The following is a 15784-nucleotide window of genomic DNA, read 5'->3' as shown; positions in this document are numbered from 1 at the left end:
CTCTGTCCTAAGTGCGCCAAGTATGCCCAGACATGGGTCTCAGGCTCTCTGTGCCACTGGATTCAAGCTATTATTTCTGATGAAGGGTGATGCCCAGAAATCAGTCCCAGGATGCTTGTTTCAGGTCCACGGAGGACCTGTCCTGCCACTTCAGACTGGACTGTTTCCGTGGGGAGCAGGGTCAAGACTAATTTGTATATGGCTGGGTCCAAACTGGGGTGGCATGTTGGGGAAAATATGATGGATTGGGATGCGATCCTGAGTGATTGCCAGTGTCTGAAATTAATTCAAGCATTCCATTGATCACCTTGTTGTTTTTCCACTTGTATCTAAGGGCTAGATGTACTAACATTAGAATGTTATGACTGTACGTATGAAACTCCCTTGAGTTGCATTGGCTGGCTTTAGTAATCCACTCTGCTAACCACATAAAATATAGTTCTGTTCTTTGCAGGAGGCATATTAACCCTCCTTGCTACTTTAAACACGAGGTAAAGCTGCTGAGAGACAAAACTCCTGTCTCTCTCCCTAGCAGGAACATTAATCACAAGAGGTATCTTGACATTTTAATTGCTTCCTGAAGGTCGGACGCAAATGGAACTTTTCAGCAGGTACTTTTAAATGGATAGTTTCATAAGTTATTGCTAAACATACTAAACACAGCGCCCCCGCTGAGGTCAGCACCCCCTAATCCAGGTCAGCACCCAGTGTGGACGCACCATTCGCATTGCCCTAAAGCAACAGGCCACCATGTCTGTAATTGCATTTTAATAAAGAAATCTTTTTTTAACAAAATGCAGTCTGTTTTACTTAAAGGAAAATGGGATGCATTTCAAAAGAAAAAAATTATCTTTGCAGTTTTACTTTTTAAGAGCAGGCACTGGTCCCTGGGACCACTGCCTGCTCTTAAAAATAGTATTATTTATGTTCCCTTGAGGACCCCTCTCACTTTGTGAATGGGTCACCATCAGTTTGAAAATGGTGGTAAAGTATTAAAACTTTGCAACCGGAATTCTGTTGCAAAACAGCAATACATACCATACTGATTTGCTATTTGGAAGGGATGCCCTAAATACGCCTGTTCCAATTGCAAAAGCAAAAAGTAATTTGGTAACAAGTTACCAAATTGCAGTTTGCATTTTGTACATTAGAAAAATGCATGTAAGTTCCTTAGGGAGTAATGCTTCTTTTTCTAATATAATAATTTTATTAGTTATGAACCTTTAATGTAGATATGGGTGAGCTTCTAAGTACTAAATAAGTCAATTGGCTACTGAGGTTGGGTTGAAATGGGGAAATATAAGTGTCAGGGAGGAAAAGAAGAGACTAATTGAAAGTAATAGGTTAGAGACAGTGATATGCCTATTTTGAGTGCAGAAGGTTCAGTGGATTTTTTTTGCTTTTCTTACCACACATTTCATTTTATTACATCAAATACCCATAATGATCTCTTAAATAATGACACTTAGGCTCGTACTTGAAAAAGAAGTATGATGTGAGTCTCGGTACAACACTTAGGGCACTCCACACCTGCACTCCAGTTTAGCTGAAGTAGATATTGACAGATTTGCATTATAAAAACTGTTGCAAGGGTTTGGTTTCCAATGTCAAAGTGCGGCAGTTGGTTTTTTTATGGACAAATCACATAGACTCATCTTTAAGGGGAAAAGGAAGCTGCTAGCTTCAGTTTCAACTCACATTTTGGAAAGATGCTCCTTTGGTGGCAAGATAGAAGATCTGTTCAGTGACAACTTCTGGACATGGTTATTGCTCATCCAGGTCCATTTTTATCAAGGACGAACATTGCCGTTGTGTCACACAAGGAGACGCAAGGCAATGCAAGCCCTTAATTTATATTTACTAAGCCTCGCACAGCTGCCTTACGTGGATCTGCCTGGCTTAATAATTCTGGAGTAACGCAAGGCAGTACAAGTAGCTGTCTTGCATTACTCTGTATTGGGAAGGCGTTCCAATGGTGGAGCATGGGTGTTCCAATGTATCCATGCATCCACTGATGGTTTTTGGCACATTCACAGAGTTACTAAGCCTAGCAAACCTAGGAATGCGTCAAAACGTTAAGCCTTCCCAACAGATGAGTAATGAAGAGAAATATTTGTTTTTCCCCTTGTCAGTTCCTCTTTCTAGGTGTGCTGCATTCTGTAATCCTCAGAGGCATTTTCTTCTTTCTACATGTGCTGCATTGTGTAGCACACGTAGAAGAGGAATATGCCACTGAGGATTGTGTTTGTGTAGGAAGGTATCCCTTTCTGCACAAAACCAATTCTGGCTGTAAGGCAGGCACCCTTGCTCTTTGGTTCAATGGCACCTGCATTGGCGCTTAGCAGCCACAAATGCACCAGCTCAGAGAGAGAGCAGGAATGCTCTGTATGTTAATACATAAATATTGTACAATCCTGCCCTCGCCATCTGACACAACGTAGCAAGTTGTCTCGCTGCTTTATGTCCATTCTTAGTAAATCTGTTTGGAAAGTGCTGGATAGGAAAACCTATTTCTATGACATTGTGAGAGTAATGCTTTGGAGGGACACCGGACATAATGTCTGAGAGGCCATTTATTAATGTTGTGTTGACTGTCTATCCAGTCTGCTCTATTACAATGACAAGTGTGAATTGGGTATTAGTACAGTGTCTTCTACAAAGCTTATTATTGAGTAATCCCAATTTACCATTTTCTTGTTAGCAGTGCAATAACCAGCTGTGACTATTCAGAACGTTTACCCAGCTCGGTGCATTTCAGACTGCTTAAGTTAGATCAGCATGTTTAGCCTGATGACCGTCATTCTAACTTTGGCATAGCAAAGACTATGTTACTAATTCCTTTATGACATTGTTTATTTAGCAAGGCTGTAAAGTCTGTCTCTTAGCAGATACCCACAAATATGATTGGGGTTAAGAATAATCCAGAATTTCTCAATTCAAAAGTTTGTGAGGCACATAATCACATGGTAACATATGGTGCAAAATAAAAAAAAAGGAATCCATAGTTATCACACCTATTACCAAATTTGGTGGGGCTATAACAGTTTCCTCCATGCATAAACCTACACTAATACTATGCTTTATTTCAAAATCTTAAAAGAATAGAAGGCTTTACACACTCAAACTCATCAATAGACCTCAAACTAGTTTCACACATTGGATGGATAACATGAAAGCCTTGTTGCATCACATAAATGAAAATGAAGAATGGTTCTATCTAATGACAGCCACACCCTTGATGGATAGCATGCCTTTTATATAGTTCTGGAATTTTTGTTTGCTACCATGAGAGGGTTTGATTTCTCAGTAATGTGTTTGAATTTAATTAAATTTAATTGAAAATAGCTATACAAATTGTAGGGTAAAAATGTTAACAAATGATAAAGGGTCAAAGGATTTTTTTATTGTAAAGGGGGACATAACAGGGGAGCCTGCTCTATCTCCTACTCTTTGATTCAGTCCTAGAACCTCTACTTGCTGAAATTGTGAAAATGAGTTAAGTAAGAGGATAATAACTGATGAACGGGTTTAAAAAATATTTGTACATGCAGGTGACACTCAGTTCCTACTATTGGTTCCAGAATCGTCTGTGATACATATTTTACTAAAGTTTGGCATTGAACCCAATTATTAGGATTCTGACTTAGTAAATCAATAGACATTGATTTGCCAATCTCGAAGTCTTTTTTAGGGGTAGTTACATAATCATTTATTTGCCCTCCATTTCCTTTTATGCGCTAGGGTAAAATAAGTGCCATCAACTTGAATGTTCTTCCTGAGGTTTTGTTCATATTTGAACATATACTGTGTTTTATAGAAAGAACTGAGAAATCAAATATACTTTTATACACTCAGGTAAAAAAGTAAAATTTTCTTTGAAAATGCTTCCCAGCCATTTAAAAGCGTTGGGGTGCTTGGTTTATCAGATCCATGAAGTAGAAAAGAACAAATGTTTCTAGCAGTAAATAGAATTGTGAATGTTAGCTCCTCCCAATACTATAATAAAAGTTGACAAAAACTAGAAAAAAGGTGCAAGCACAGGTCATTTAAAAGGTCCGCATAGGGATGGTATCCTGAAATGTCATTATTACACCTGGACTCTGCCATTCATCTACATAATTTACTGTGGAACTGGTCTTTTGGGAGAAATATCAGAGATACTTACTTTTCCACATACAAAGGAAAACAGTGAGATGTAGTGCCTCACTTGAAGGTTGGTGGATGCAGGTAGTATGACAAACGTTAACAAATGCCCTGCCTGCTAATGACACAATTTCTTTCCCATTAAGAAGTAGCTTAGCCCTCAGGGTCGTCTCAAATAGCAAGCAAGACAGTCACACAGTTGTCAGTCTTTCACGCCTTATGTGGGATGCATAACCTTAGTGGCCTTAAGTCTGAGATATTTGAAAGGATAAATCTACCAATGGAGTCAGACATTAAAAAGTAAGACAATGGAAACTCATTCTTGCCATCAAATACCTTTTGATGCAACCACTAGTCTCTGCTACTAGGATCATTCTTTACACTAGGAAGGACATACAATTGATTAAAGTGGAAAACTGGATATTGAACTTAACTGATTTGTCCTTACTTGAAAAAGTCTCAAGAAAAAGGAGATTGATGGAGGAATTAGATACTTATGATTTTATTTTGACAAGTATGTTATCCTTATGTGATTGTTTGAAGAGTTCTATAGATGTTATAACCAGTTAAAATGATATTGCCCTTACATTTGTAAAATGTGTAAAACCTTCCTCAAGTTTTTTTCTCTTTATTCTCCTCATGAATCTTCCCTTTTCTCCTCAGTAGTTATAATTTTTGGTAATGTATTTATGAGTTATGTTGTTGTGTTGCTGAAGAAATCACAATGAAATAATACAAAAGAATATACCAGTGTTCTAGACCTCTTTAACTAGATGAGTTGCCGTATTCTTTCTGTAAAAATTTTTGTGTGTTTTCTAACAGAGCAATTTTGGATACTCACCTTCCAAGGTGCATATAATCGGCCATAGTCTTGGATCACATGTAGCTGGGGAGGCTGGGAAAAGAAGACCTGGAGTGAGCCGGATAACCGGTAGGTACCAAAAATATGTAAGGTAATATTCAGTGAAAAATATTTCCTTGCAATAAAAAACGTACATTTTCTCTAGCAGTCACTGTGCCTTACGTCACCACACAATGTCCTCACTTTCCTTTCCATCCATGCGCACCTCTGTTATAATTTTGTAATATCAGACCCTGCAAGTGCCTGCCTCTTTTGCTCTGCTGTGTTATTAGATAGTACAATATGTTATTTCATCTTAGATTTTGTTTTATTTGTTTATTTTGAACCATTAACATGGTGTGACAAGATGCTGTACAACATGATACAGTATGATATAGCTCACATGAAAATCAAACAGTTTGCATCACAATTAGTATTAATAGCATATTCGTACAGATGAGAAAAATATTCAGCATTAGGGGACACATTCTCAAAGTCTGGATTCAGAGGTTGTAATATGTCACCTTATGTTATGCTTCCTTACACTCTTTTATGCCTGTTCTACTGTACTGAGCTGCTATACAACCTTTCTGTGATTTGTGTAACATCATCCCAAAGTTCCTCTACTACCAAGGCTGTTTTTCAAAAAACAAAATACATGTAATGTTATCAAAACTATGACTGTAAGCTTTTTTTTAAAAAATATACATTTTCGCCATTTTATTGGAAATAGTACTTTGTAGCTGATTGCCATATAAAGGGCCTCATTTCGTACAGAAAACCGCCACTCCGGTTTTCCGCCCGCTGGCCTTATTATGAGTTTTCCGCTGAGCCAGGGGGCAGAAACAGCTATTGATCTAGCCCTTCCTTTCTGAAGCAAGGGTGTAGTGGGTATCTCTGGCTATTGTTAACTAGTGTAATCTGCTTGATGGCGTATACTTCCTCCATTGCATGACACTCTTCTGTGTGTATCTAAACTGCTGGTTGTCATTTAATCGGGTGTGTTCATACTACCTGGCTAGTGTGTTCACAGAATAAAAGGACCCTGTTGTATGATAGGTTTAATACAAAGTGCCTCCATTCTGGTCTAAAAGTGTGAAAAATCTCCTTCACCTATCTCACAAAGAAGCACATGTAGAAGACGACTGTGTGCCATAAACGCTGTCAGCATCCACGTATGTGGCAATGCTTTTTTCCAAGACCCACTCTAGAACTAAATTCATCGAATGGTAATGTGGTGGCTCATGCACTGAGGGCGATAGGGCTCTCTTCCTCCAAAACCAGAAGCCATCCTTTGTACATTTCCCTACACCTATCCCTCTAAAATGCACATAATCCTTCCAGCACAATGTCCTCAATACCCTTACCTAACCACTGTCAAATCACACAGCTGTCAATTGATGTTGACACATGCAGCCACACAGGACCTCCTGCTAGGCCGGAGGTGCCACCACTCATGCTCTCATTACTCCTTTATCTGCTTTCCCCAGGGTCTTGATAAAAGCCCCCTCCTCCCCAGTGCAACTAATATTTGTTCCCTGGCAGCTTCTCAATTTTGTCTGTGCAGGAGAGATTTCTTGCTTGTCAGAAGTCATCACTGGAACCCCCTTGGACCATCCAAGACATCCTGCTATGTGCACTGCCGGTCTTTTCCTGTACCACAGCCGTTGCTGCACACAAACCCTCAAGGTCCTGGGGAGCACACTAACAGCTTTCACTTGTTTCTACCACATTGCCCTCGGTGGTACAACTGCCTAACTAGTACTCTTTTTCTTTACTCCACCTGCCAACCTCTCCATAGTCTTGAAAGTGTACTACAATGACCATGCAATCACTGCCACCACCACTCTACTCACCACAAAAGCCTGCTCCAGCCTCCTGCCTCTTTCGCAAGATCTGCCCCTGGCACCAACAGAGGACTTCTCCACCACTTTCTGCCTCCTGCAGAACAACACAGGGTCTCCTGCACTGACTCCCTATTGCCTCCTGTACTGACTTAGCCAACCTACCCTATGACCTCAACTTAGACCTCCAACAGATCCACCCAGTAGTCACTGTCCCAATCATGCCAACTGCATAAATTATATTCCCTTAACTAGCCAGCATAACGATCTCCAGCCTACCTACTCCACCTCACCTTTGAGCCAATGTGGTGTGCAGGGCAAGGCATGAAGGAGGAAGCCACTGCTCACCCACCCTAAAGTGCATGGATCAGTCCTCACTCTGACATCATATTTGAAATGGCCTGTTTACTTACTAGTAATTTTCATTGCTCCGGCTCCTAGTATTCCCCATCACAGTCCTTACTCCTTAAGGTCCTGCCCCTGACCAGATACAGTGTTTTTACCTACTCCAGTCAATGTAACTATGTAAAAAATGAAATGTGCACCTGATGCCATAAGGGTGTTCTGCCCATTCTGAGAAGTAAATGCATTGCTCACTCCAGCCAATGTTCTCAAGATTGAAACAAAGCTCCTTTTCCAGTTAGACAAACAGGGAGGAAAGATTGGGAAACTTAGGGCTGTGACAAGAAACACTAGGACTCGGGATAATAAAAATTGCTGTTAAGTAACCAGACCATTACCTCTTCATTTATATTCCTTTTCATTGTTATTATCTCTGGAGGCTCAAATTTATGCCACGGGAGCCACAGAAACTGAAATATTAAAAGATATTCAGCTCAAAATATTCTTTAATGATTCTTAGTAAACAAAAGAAGTACACATATTGTGAGTTATTAGCCCTCAACAAGTGAGATGCAAATATGTTGAAAAACCTCCCTTCACCTACAAATGATAATGTGACATAAACATGAGGTGAAGATCATGTAGCCTCATTACAAATATCTGTGATAAAGGCTCCTTCAAAACAATTCCAGGAAGCAGATATGCCTTTAGTTGAATGACTCTGGTAAGAGAACCCCCTAAGTATTGTAAAATGTGGAGATGGTAAAACCAGACCTGCTAATTCACTGTGTGTCACACAAATTTGCTACCTTAACATGGTGACCTGGTAAGGAGCAGAAGACACATAGGGCCGTATTTATACTCCGTTTGCGCCGAATTTGCGTCGTTTTTTTCGACGCAAATTCGACGCTAAACTAACGCCAACTAACGCCATATTTATACTATGGCGTTAGAGGCGTATAGCGCCAAAGTTCCCGGAATGTGCGTCATTTTTTAGCGTGAACCCCTTCCTTGCGTTAATGATATGCAAGGGAGGCGTTCCCGTCTAAAAAATGACTCCCAGGCCTTTACGTGGTATTTATACTCCCGGGCAAAAGAGACGCCCGGGAGTGGGCGTGGCTAAAAACGGCGCATTTGCGCCGCTTTTTAACGCCTGGGTCAGGCATGGCGTTAAGGGACAAGTGGGCTCAAAATGAGCCCAGAGTGCCCTCCCCTGCCCCCAGGGACCCCCCCTGCCACCCTTGCCCACCCCAGGAGGACACCCAAGGCTGGAGGGACCCACCCCAGGGACATTCAGGTAAGTTCAGGTAAGTATTTTTTTTTTTTTTTTAATTATTTTTTTTGGCATAGGGGGGCCTGATTTGTGCCCCCCTACATGCCACTATGCCCAATGACCATGCCCAGGGGACAGAAGTCCCCTGGGCATGGCCATTGGGCAAGGGGGCATGACTCCTATCTTTACAATGATAGGAGTCATGTTGATGGGGGATGGGCGTCGAAAATAAATGGCGCAAGTCGGGTTACGATGATTTTTTCGACGTAACCTGACTTGCCCCATTTTAAGACGCCCATGCGCCATTTTCCCCCTACGCCGGCGCTGCCTGGTGTACGTGGTTTTTCTCGCGCACACCAGGCAGCGCCGGTCTGCTTGCGCCGGCTAACGCCATTCAATAAATACGGCGCCCGCATGGCGCTTCAGAATGGCGTTAGCCGGCGCAAAACTTTTTGACGCTAAACTGCGTTAGCGCAGTTTAGCGTCAAAAAGTATAAATATGGGCCATAGTGGCAGGAAAGACAGCTAGAAAGAACTTCACAGAGAAGCTTTCCAGCTCTTTTTCGGAGGCTGTAAGCAGCTGATGCTAATGAAGGGTGTGAAAAAGCCCCATGGCATTAGTGAACGCCTCAGCTGCCCTTTGTTCTTTTGGGGTACGGAGCGGGTGTGGGATGATTTGTGGAGGGTAGAGTGCCTCTTAGGTAGCTGCATGCATGAGACCGCGCCCCCTCCAATGCCCTGTCCCCTCCTCACACAGTGACATTTTTTTGTAAGCTGGCAGGTCTGTAAAACTAATCAATTTACTTAGAGTGGATGAAGAAGGATATTGTCCCTTTCACTCAAAAGTAAAAAACAAAGAATTAGATTTTTTTTAAAAGGAAGGCAAAAAACCAGAAAGGAGTGTAGAAGCAAGTAACCACTTTATCCAGAAAGATGTGAAAGAATGAAAATGTTACTTACAGGTAAACTTCTTTACCCAAAATCATGTCCTCCTCGTCCTGGTCCTTCCTGATTGAGGTGGCTCTGAGTCCAGACAAGCACCTAGCATACTAGTCCACATTTTGAGTTTGTGACAAGCATGGACAAATGTGTTCCTCCGTTTCCCCTCCTCCTGCAAGTAACAAGAATACTTGAAAGTGAAATAGGAGGCAGGAATGCTGGCTGGAATGTGGAAGGCCTCATTTGGTGTAATGAAGTTTACTGGTAAGTAATGTTTTCGCTATCCCCTGCTATAGCCTCTTTGTCCCAGTCTTTACTGGTTGAGGAAATCACAAGCATCAAAGAAAACCACATGTAGCACCACTACTCTGACATGACTTTGGTTTATTACATACAATAATTACCTCAATGTTGTTTCCAACACAATTGAACAAATTAGCAGTGAGAGAGTCCATTGCACCAAATCTATAATGATTTGTGAAAGTACAAATGTATAATGGAAATCCTAAGTGCCTGTCCTACCAATTTTCTTGAATAGAAACTTCTCCAACCTCAGGGTATGATGTTGAGACGGACCTAGTGGAAGGACCTTGGACTTATGCTTGAGGAGTCTCCCCAGCTGACTTATAAGCTTGACAGGTCGCTTGCCACACCCATCTGCTTAATAATGTACAAGGGAGAAATTTCCTCGTTGTTTACATTTACAAAACGCAAAACCAAAGTATTACAAATGATAAAATCTTTTGTATGTTGAAGATATGCAACTAATGTTCTTCTAACATCTAATGAGATGGAGAATGTGATTCTTCTTTAGACTGCAAAACAGGAAGAACTATTTCCCTTTGTAAATGAAACTTCGAGGTCGCTTTAGGGACAAACCTAAAGTCTGGCTTCAAGATCACCTTGTCTTTCAAAATACTTCAATGGGGATTAGTAGTTACCAGGGCACTTCATGCCCCAAGCATTCTAACAGATGTGATTGCTATAGAAAATGCAGATACCCAGATCATATTTGCCAATTCCAGAGGTTGAAAACCACATCAAAACAATGGACAAATCCATGTGTAGAGAAAAGCTGGAAGAAATGTTTCTTCATTCTAAATCTCTTCATTAACCTTACCACCAATGGTGTTATTTCAGACAATTCACCATAAATCCCCCTAAATGCTTTAATCACAACCCATTGCATTGTTAATGTTGAAGCAGCAAGATTTTTAAGAACCCTTCTGTGAAGAGTTTTTTGATTTAATAAGGATCTTTTAATATTGGATTCAACATTTTACTTAAACAATATCTAGAAAAAGAAAGAACCGCAGCGTCTCTTATATGAGGAGAGTGTTGACTGTTTCAATGACAACTGAATATCAACAGCCACCTATTTTGAGCAGCCTAGATTCTCCAATGTTAGCCTCTCAAACTCAAAGCCCTTAGCCTGAGATGTTGAAACTGAGTCAATGGGAGTCTGAGGAACTGAAGAGGAGATGAATCTTCTGGAAAATGGAAGAATCTGTCCCCACCAAAGTTCATCTATGGGAGACTAAGAATATTGCAGAGGTATGGAGAGTTTTAATTAGTAGAATATACTCTGCATCTCTTAACCTCCAGAGGGAATCTTAGGGGCAGGTTTAGGTATAAGTAAGCCACAATTACTCAATCACTGCAATGTAAAATAAACATTCAAAATTTATGTTAAGTAGAAGGCAATAATGAGAGGTGATTTTTAGTTTTAAAGTTGTATTTTTCTCGTTATGTTCTCAAGCTTTATTAGTCAAACAAAAATACAGAACATTGCATGAATCAAGTCCCAAATCTATCCCTATTCCAATATTCTACATTAATAGAAAGAATAAACTTTCTAGAGAGCAGTTTAGTCAGTGACATTATTAATACCCATGAAGAATACTGTAACAGAAATAGTCTAGGCAGAAAACAATTGAGATCAAGCGCTCAATTCACTTTGAGTCTGAGAGAGAGAAAAAGAGCAAGTCTCTCGCTTGTCATGTTTATCTGTCTGAATTTCTGCCACTTTGGAAAAGGAAAAATCTCTCCCTGGGACTTATGTTTTAAATACCAATAAATATTTACAAACAAGTAGAACAGAGCGTCAGCTCAGGCCCAATCAACTGTTAAGTATGTTTGTGTGAAAGAGTCGTCTTCAGATTGAGTTAGCAGGCAAACAATAGCTTCATAATAAAGTTTCACAATCTGTTTCTTAACAAATCTCCTTTTGCAACATCAGTATCAGTTCCCGCTCACTTTTACTCTCTGAAAAACAAAATACTTGTATGAATTTCAAATGCATTCCATGTTCATAATTCCCGTTCCCATGCATCTCCACACTATAAGGTTATTGATAACGAAGAAAGCTTTATTAATTTAGTAGAGTTCAGCATTCCAAAGTGGTTTAGGTTTGATAGAAAAGAAGTAAAAATATGTAGCTCTCATTGTTTTAGCAGGAATTAAATGTCATACAGCTGGCATACTATGGTTATTATAGATCAATTTCTCTTCAGTTGAAACATGATGAATTTGTGAATGTTAGCAGTTCAAGCAAATCAGTAAATGCACGGGTCATGCAAAGTATAGAAAGAAATGCTCTTTTAAAATGCAGCTTTTGGTTAAGCCTAGTTTCCACTCATGTAGGTTATTATTTAATTTGAATCTGAATTTATTAAGCCACCCTATCAATATATTACCCAAAAGAGTGGTATAAAAATTGCCAAGACCACTCCCCTGAATATTTTGAAGCACCTTCAGGAGGAGGGGAATCAGAGAAAACACAAAAAAACAGACCTTGAGGCCAAGTGACCAATAATACACCCACCACCCATGCTTCTGGACAATTAATCTCTGTGCAAGAAAGGGAAACACTGCATTGTATGGGGAGTCAAACATGTCTATGAATTGATTGATGGACATGAGACAAATTTGGTGGAATTGAGACTGACCTAGATGAGATAATACAGATGAGGGAAGATTGCAGCTCAAGATGTCAGCATGAGAATTCAGGTCCCCCTGAATGTGTACCGCCGTTAGTAGGAACAGATGCTCTTCTGCCAAGAGCAAATGTGTTTTGGCAACAGAACCAGATGTGCACTCTTTGTTCCCCTTGGGGGTTGAGATAGAATGTCACTACTTGATTGTCTGTATGAACTACCATACTGTTGCCCTGCAACTTGACCTGAAAGCAGTGTATTGCTTTCTCCACTTCAGCAAGTTCCCTCAGCATGTCACTACTTGATTGTATGAACTTCCATACTGTTGCCCTATAACTGGGCCTGAAAGCAGTGTATCACTTTCTCTACTGCAGCACGTTCCTTCCAATTAGAGGAATGCAATCTGTACTCCCTGGACCATGGCCCTTTGCACTTCAGAACCCCAAGTGTTGCACCACACGTCCACAGACTGGCATCCATTGTTTACTGTAGAGGAGAAAGATACTGAAACGGCACCGCCTTCATTAGATTTTCCCTGCATAACCACCAATTCAGATCCTGGGAAGTCTATAGAATTAATGGAATCTACACCTGGTAGTTGCCTGAAGTTAGAACTCAACAACTTAGTAGGTAATTCACTAGTGCTTTTTGATGGAAATGTGCCCAGGACACTACAGCTGTTGTATTTTTTAAACAAAACCTGGCAGATGCTCACGGGAGAGACAGGAGAAGCTGAAGTTTTAATTGAAGCATTTCAATCCTGGTCTGTGAGAAGAATACACTGCCTAACTTGATATTGTGAAGGTTCTCAGTGATGTCGAAAACCCAATGGCAGTGATGGAACTGGAGAATCCTACTCTCCCCTGCAAACCTGAGAAATGGTTGACTTTCAACAGACATTTACATATGGTAATAAGTGTCCTCTAAGTCTAACGTCCCCGCTGGTCATCCTTGTGCAACAACAGAATTATAGTCTGTAAATACACCATTCAAAAGGATTCTACAAGTATGAACATGTTTAATGCCTTGAAGTTCAAAATTGGCTAGAATAATCTACCAATGTTCAGCACCAGGAAATGGATCAAATAAAACCCTCCTCTTTCTTCATGTTGGGGTACAAGAATCGCCACTCTCTTTTTGAGTAGTTTTTTTACTTTTGACAACATTGCTTCTATTTTTACCATGTAACAGGAGATAGTGAATTAGGCACTTGGGGGAGACTGTTTGAAAGAGATTTGATATCCCTCTTGAATTACCCTCTGGTCTGTCACTGTTTGTCCGCAATTAGGAAGAAAGAACTTTAATATTGCAGACACCTCTGAATAATAAATTACCTTGACCTCGAGGGAGCTGGATTTGGGGTGGTATTTGTTCCCAAACACGCCCCCCAAACCACTGTCCTAGGCCACAAAAGGGGCGTTTATTGCCCTGCTGTGCCTGGACATTTTGCTTTTGAAACAAGGACAAAATCATCCACAAAGACCACATCAACCGACCAGGAGGAGGCGTCGCCATAATCTACAGGAACACACTCCGCCTCACGACCATAACCGATACCCAGACCCAGATCCAGACAACCACTGTCGAACACCTACACTTCCACATCCATACCAACCCAAACACCTCTCTCTGTAGCATCCTCATCTACAGAACTTCTGGACTCCACCCCCAGTTCAGCGAAGCCATTGCGGACCTCATTGCTCTACGCCCGCACCTCTACCGAATACATCCTCATCAGCGACCTCAACTTTCACCTCGAAAACCTCAACGACCCAAACACCACATTCCTCCTGGAAAACCTTGCCTCGCTTGGACTCAAGCAACTGGTCGACCCCCCCACACACTCAGCAGGACACACCCTTAAATCAGTCTTCTCAGCAGGAAAAAATATCTTCCTCTCTCACACCTCTGAACACTTCTGGACTGATCACTTCTGCATCCACTTCACATTCACCAAGACCACCATACTCCACCATGCCCCCCACCCCAGCGCAGGAACTGGAGCAAGGTCACTCAAGCCCAGCTCACCAACGCACTCAGCCTCTCCCCTCCACCGGAGACCATGTCTGCAAACTACTCAGCTCACAACCTCCACCACTGGATCACCATCTTTGCAAACACCATAGCCCCCCTAAGAAAGCCTGCCAGAAACCAGCACTGCAAGAAACCCAGCTAGTTCACCACTTACCTCCAAGACTCTAAACGCACCTGCAGACGACTCAAATGAAAACAGAGGAATAGCAAAAACATGGCAGATCGCACAGCTTATAAAAATGCAGTCACCGCACACCACCAACGCATCAGTCTCTAGAAAGGCCGCCATCCAGGAACACATCAGCATAAATGCACACATCAGCAAAGAGCTTTTCAGCATGGTCAAGGACTTCACGAACCCCGGCACAGACACCATAGATATCCCCCCTCTCAAGACCTCTGTGACAATCTCGCCACCTATTTCCATCCAAGACATATACGAAGGGTTTGAGAGCCAAATCCCACTTCCACCATGGACCAGCACCACCACAGGCCCTACCGCCAGTGGACTCTGATCCAATGGACCCCCATCTCCACAGAAGATACCTGAAAACTCATGAACTCAATCCATTCTTGGGCACACTTGGGCCCGTACCCACACCACATGTTCAACTGAGCCAGCATTACCATCGCCCCTGAGCTGTGTGGACAATCAACTACTCCATTGAAACCGCCACCTTCCCAAACGACTAGAAGCACGCTAAGATCAACCCACTACTAAAGAAACCCACCACCGATCCAAGAGACATGAAAAATTACAGACCCATCTTTCTTCTCCCTTTCACAGCCAAGGTAAACAAAAAGGCCATCAACATGCAACTCACCGAATTCCTCGAGACAAACCACATCCTGGCCCCCTCCCAATCTGGCTTCAGGAGCAACCACAGCACCGAAACCGCCCTCCTCGCAACCACTGATGATATTGGTATCATATTGTACCGCAGAGACACTGCAGCCCTCATCCTCCTTGACCTCTCTGCCGCCTTCGAGACCGTATCCCACGCCACCCTATGCACCAGAATTCACGACGCTGGCATCCGCGGTAGGGTCCCGGAATGGATCCACTCCTTCCTCACTGGAAGGATCGGAGTCAGATTCCTGCCATTCATCTTGGAACCTACAGAATCTTGCTGTGAATACCCCAAGGCTCCTCCCTGAGCCCAACCCTCTTCCATATTTATGTGTCACTGCTCGCCAAAATTGTCAGACTGCACAGCCTCAACATAGTCTCCTACACCAACGATACACAATTTATTTTGTCCCTCACCGACGAACCATCAACAGCCAAGAACAACTTCCACAATAGAATGAGAGCAGTCACTGTCTGGATGAAGAACAGCTGCCTCAAGCTCAACTCGGACAAGACTGAGATCCTCATCCTGGGTCCCACTCCCTCCATCTGGGATGACTCCGGGTGGCCAGCTGCCCTAGG

At 41.9% G+C, this 15784-nt stretch overlaps 1 protein-coding gene across 1 annotated transcript in view; it reads left to right on the top strand.

The window, feature by feature from the left end:
- Nucleotides 1-15784, top strand: part of LOC138302034 (pancreatic triacylglycerol lipase-like) — a 200033-nt gene that overhangs the window by 123496 nt on the left and 60753 nt on the right. The window contains exon 6 of the mRNA XM_069242448.1: nt 4966-5074. Coding sequence (XP_069098549.1) covers nt 4966-5074 — 109 coding nt within the window. The remainder of the gene's footprint in view (nt 1-4965; nt 5075-15784) is intronic.

Source organism: Pleurodeles waltl, chromosome 6, assembly GCF_031143425.1.
Source record: "Pleurodeles waltl isolate 20211129_DDA chromosome 6, aPleWal1.hap1.20221129, whole genome shotgun sequence".
NCBI lineage: Eukaryota > Metazoa > Chordata > Amphibia > Caudata > Salamandridae > Pleurodeles > Pleurodeles waltl.
Note: the sequence above shows the minus strand (reverse complement) of the source record. Positions and strands in the feature narration are given on the sequence as shown.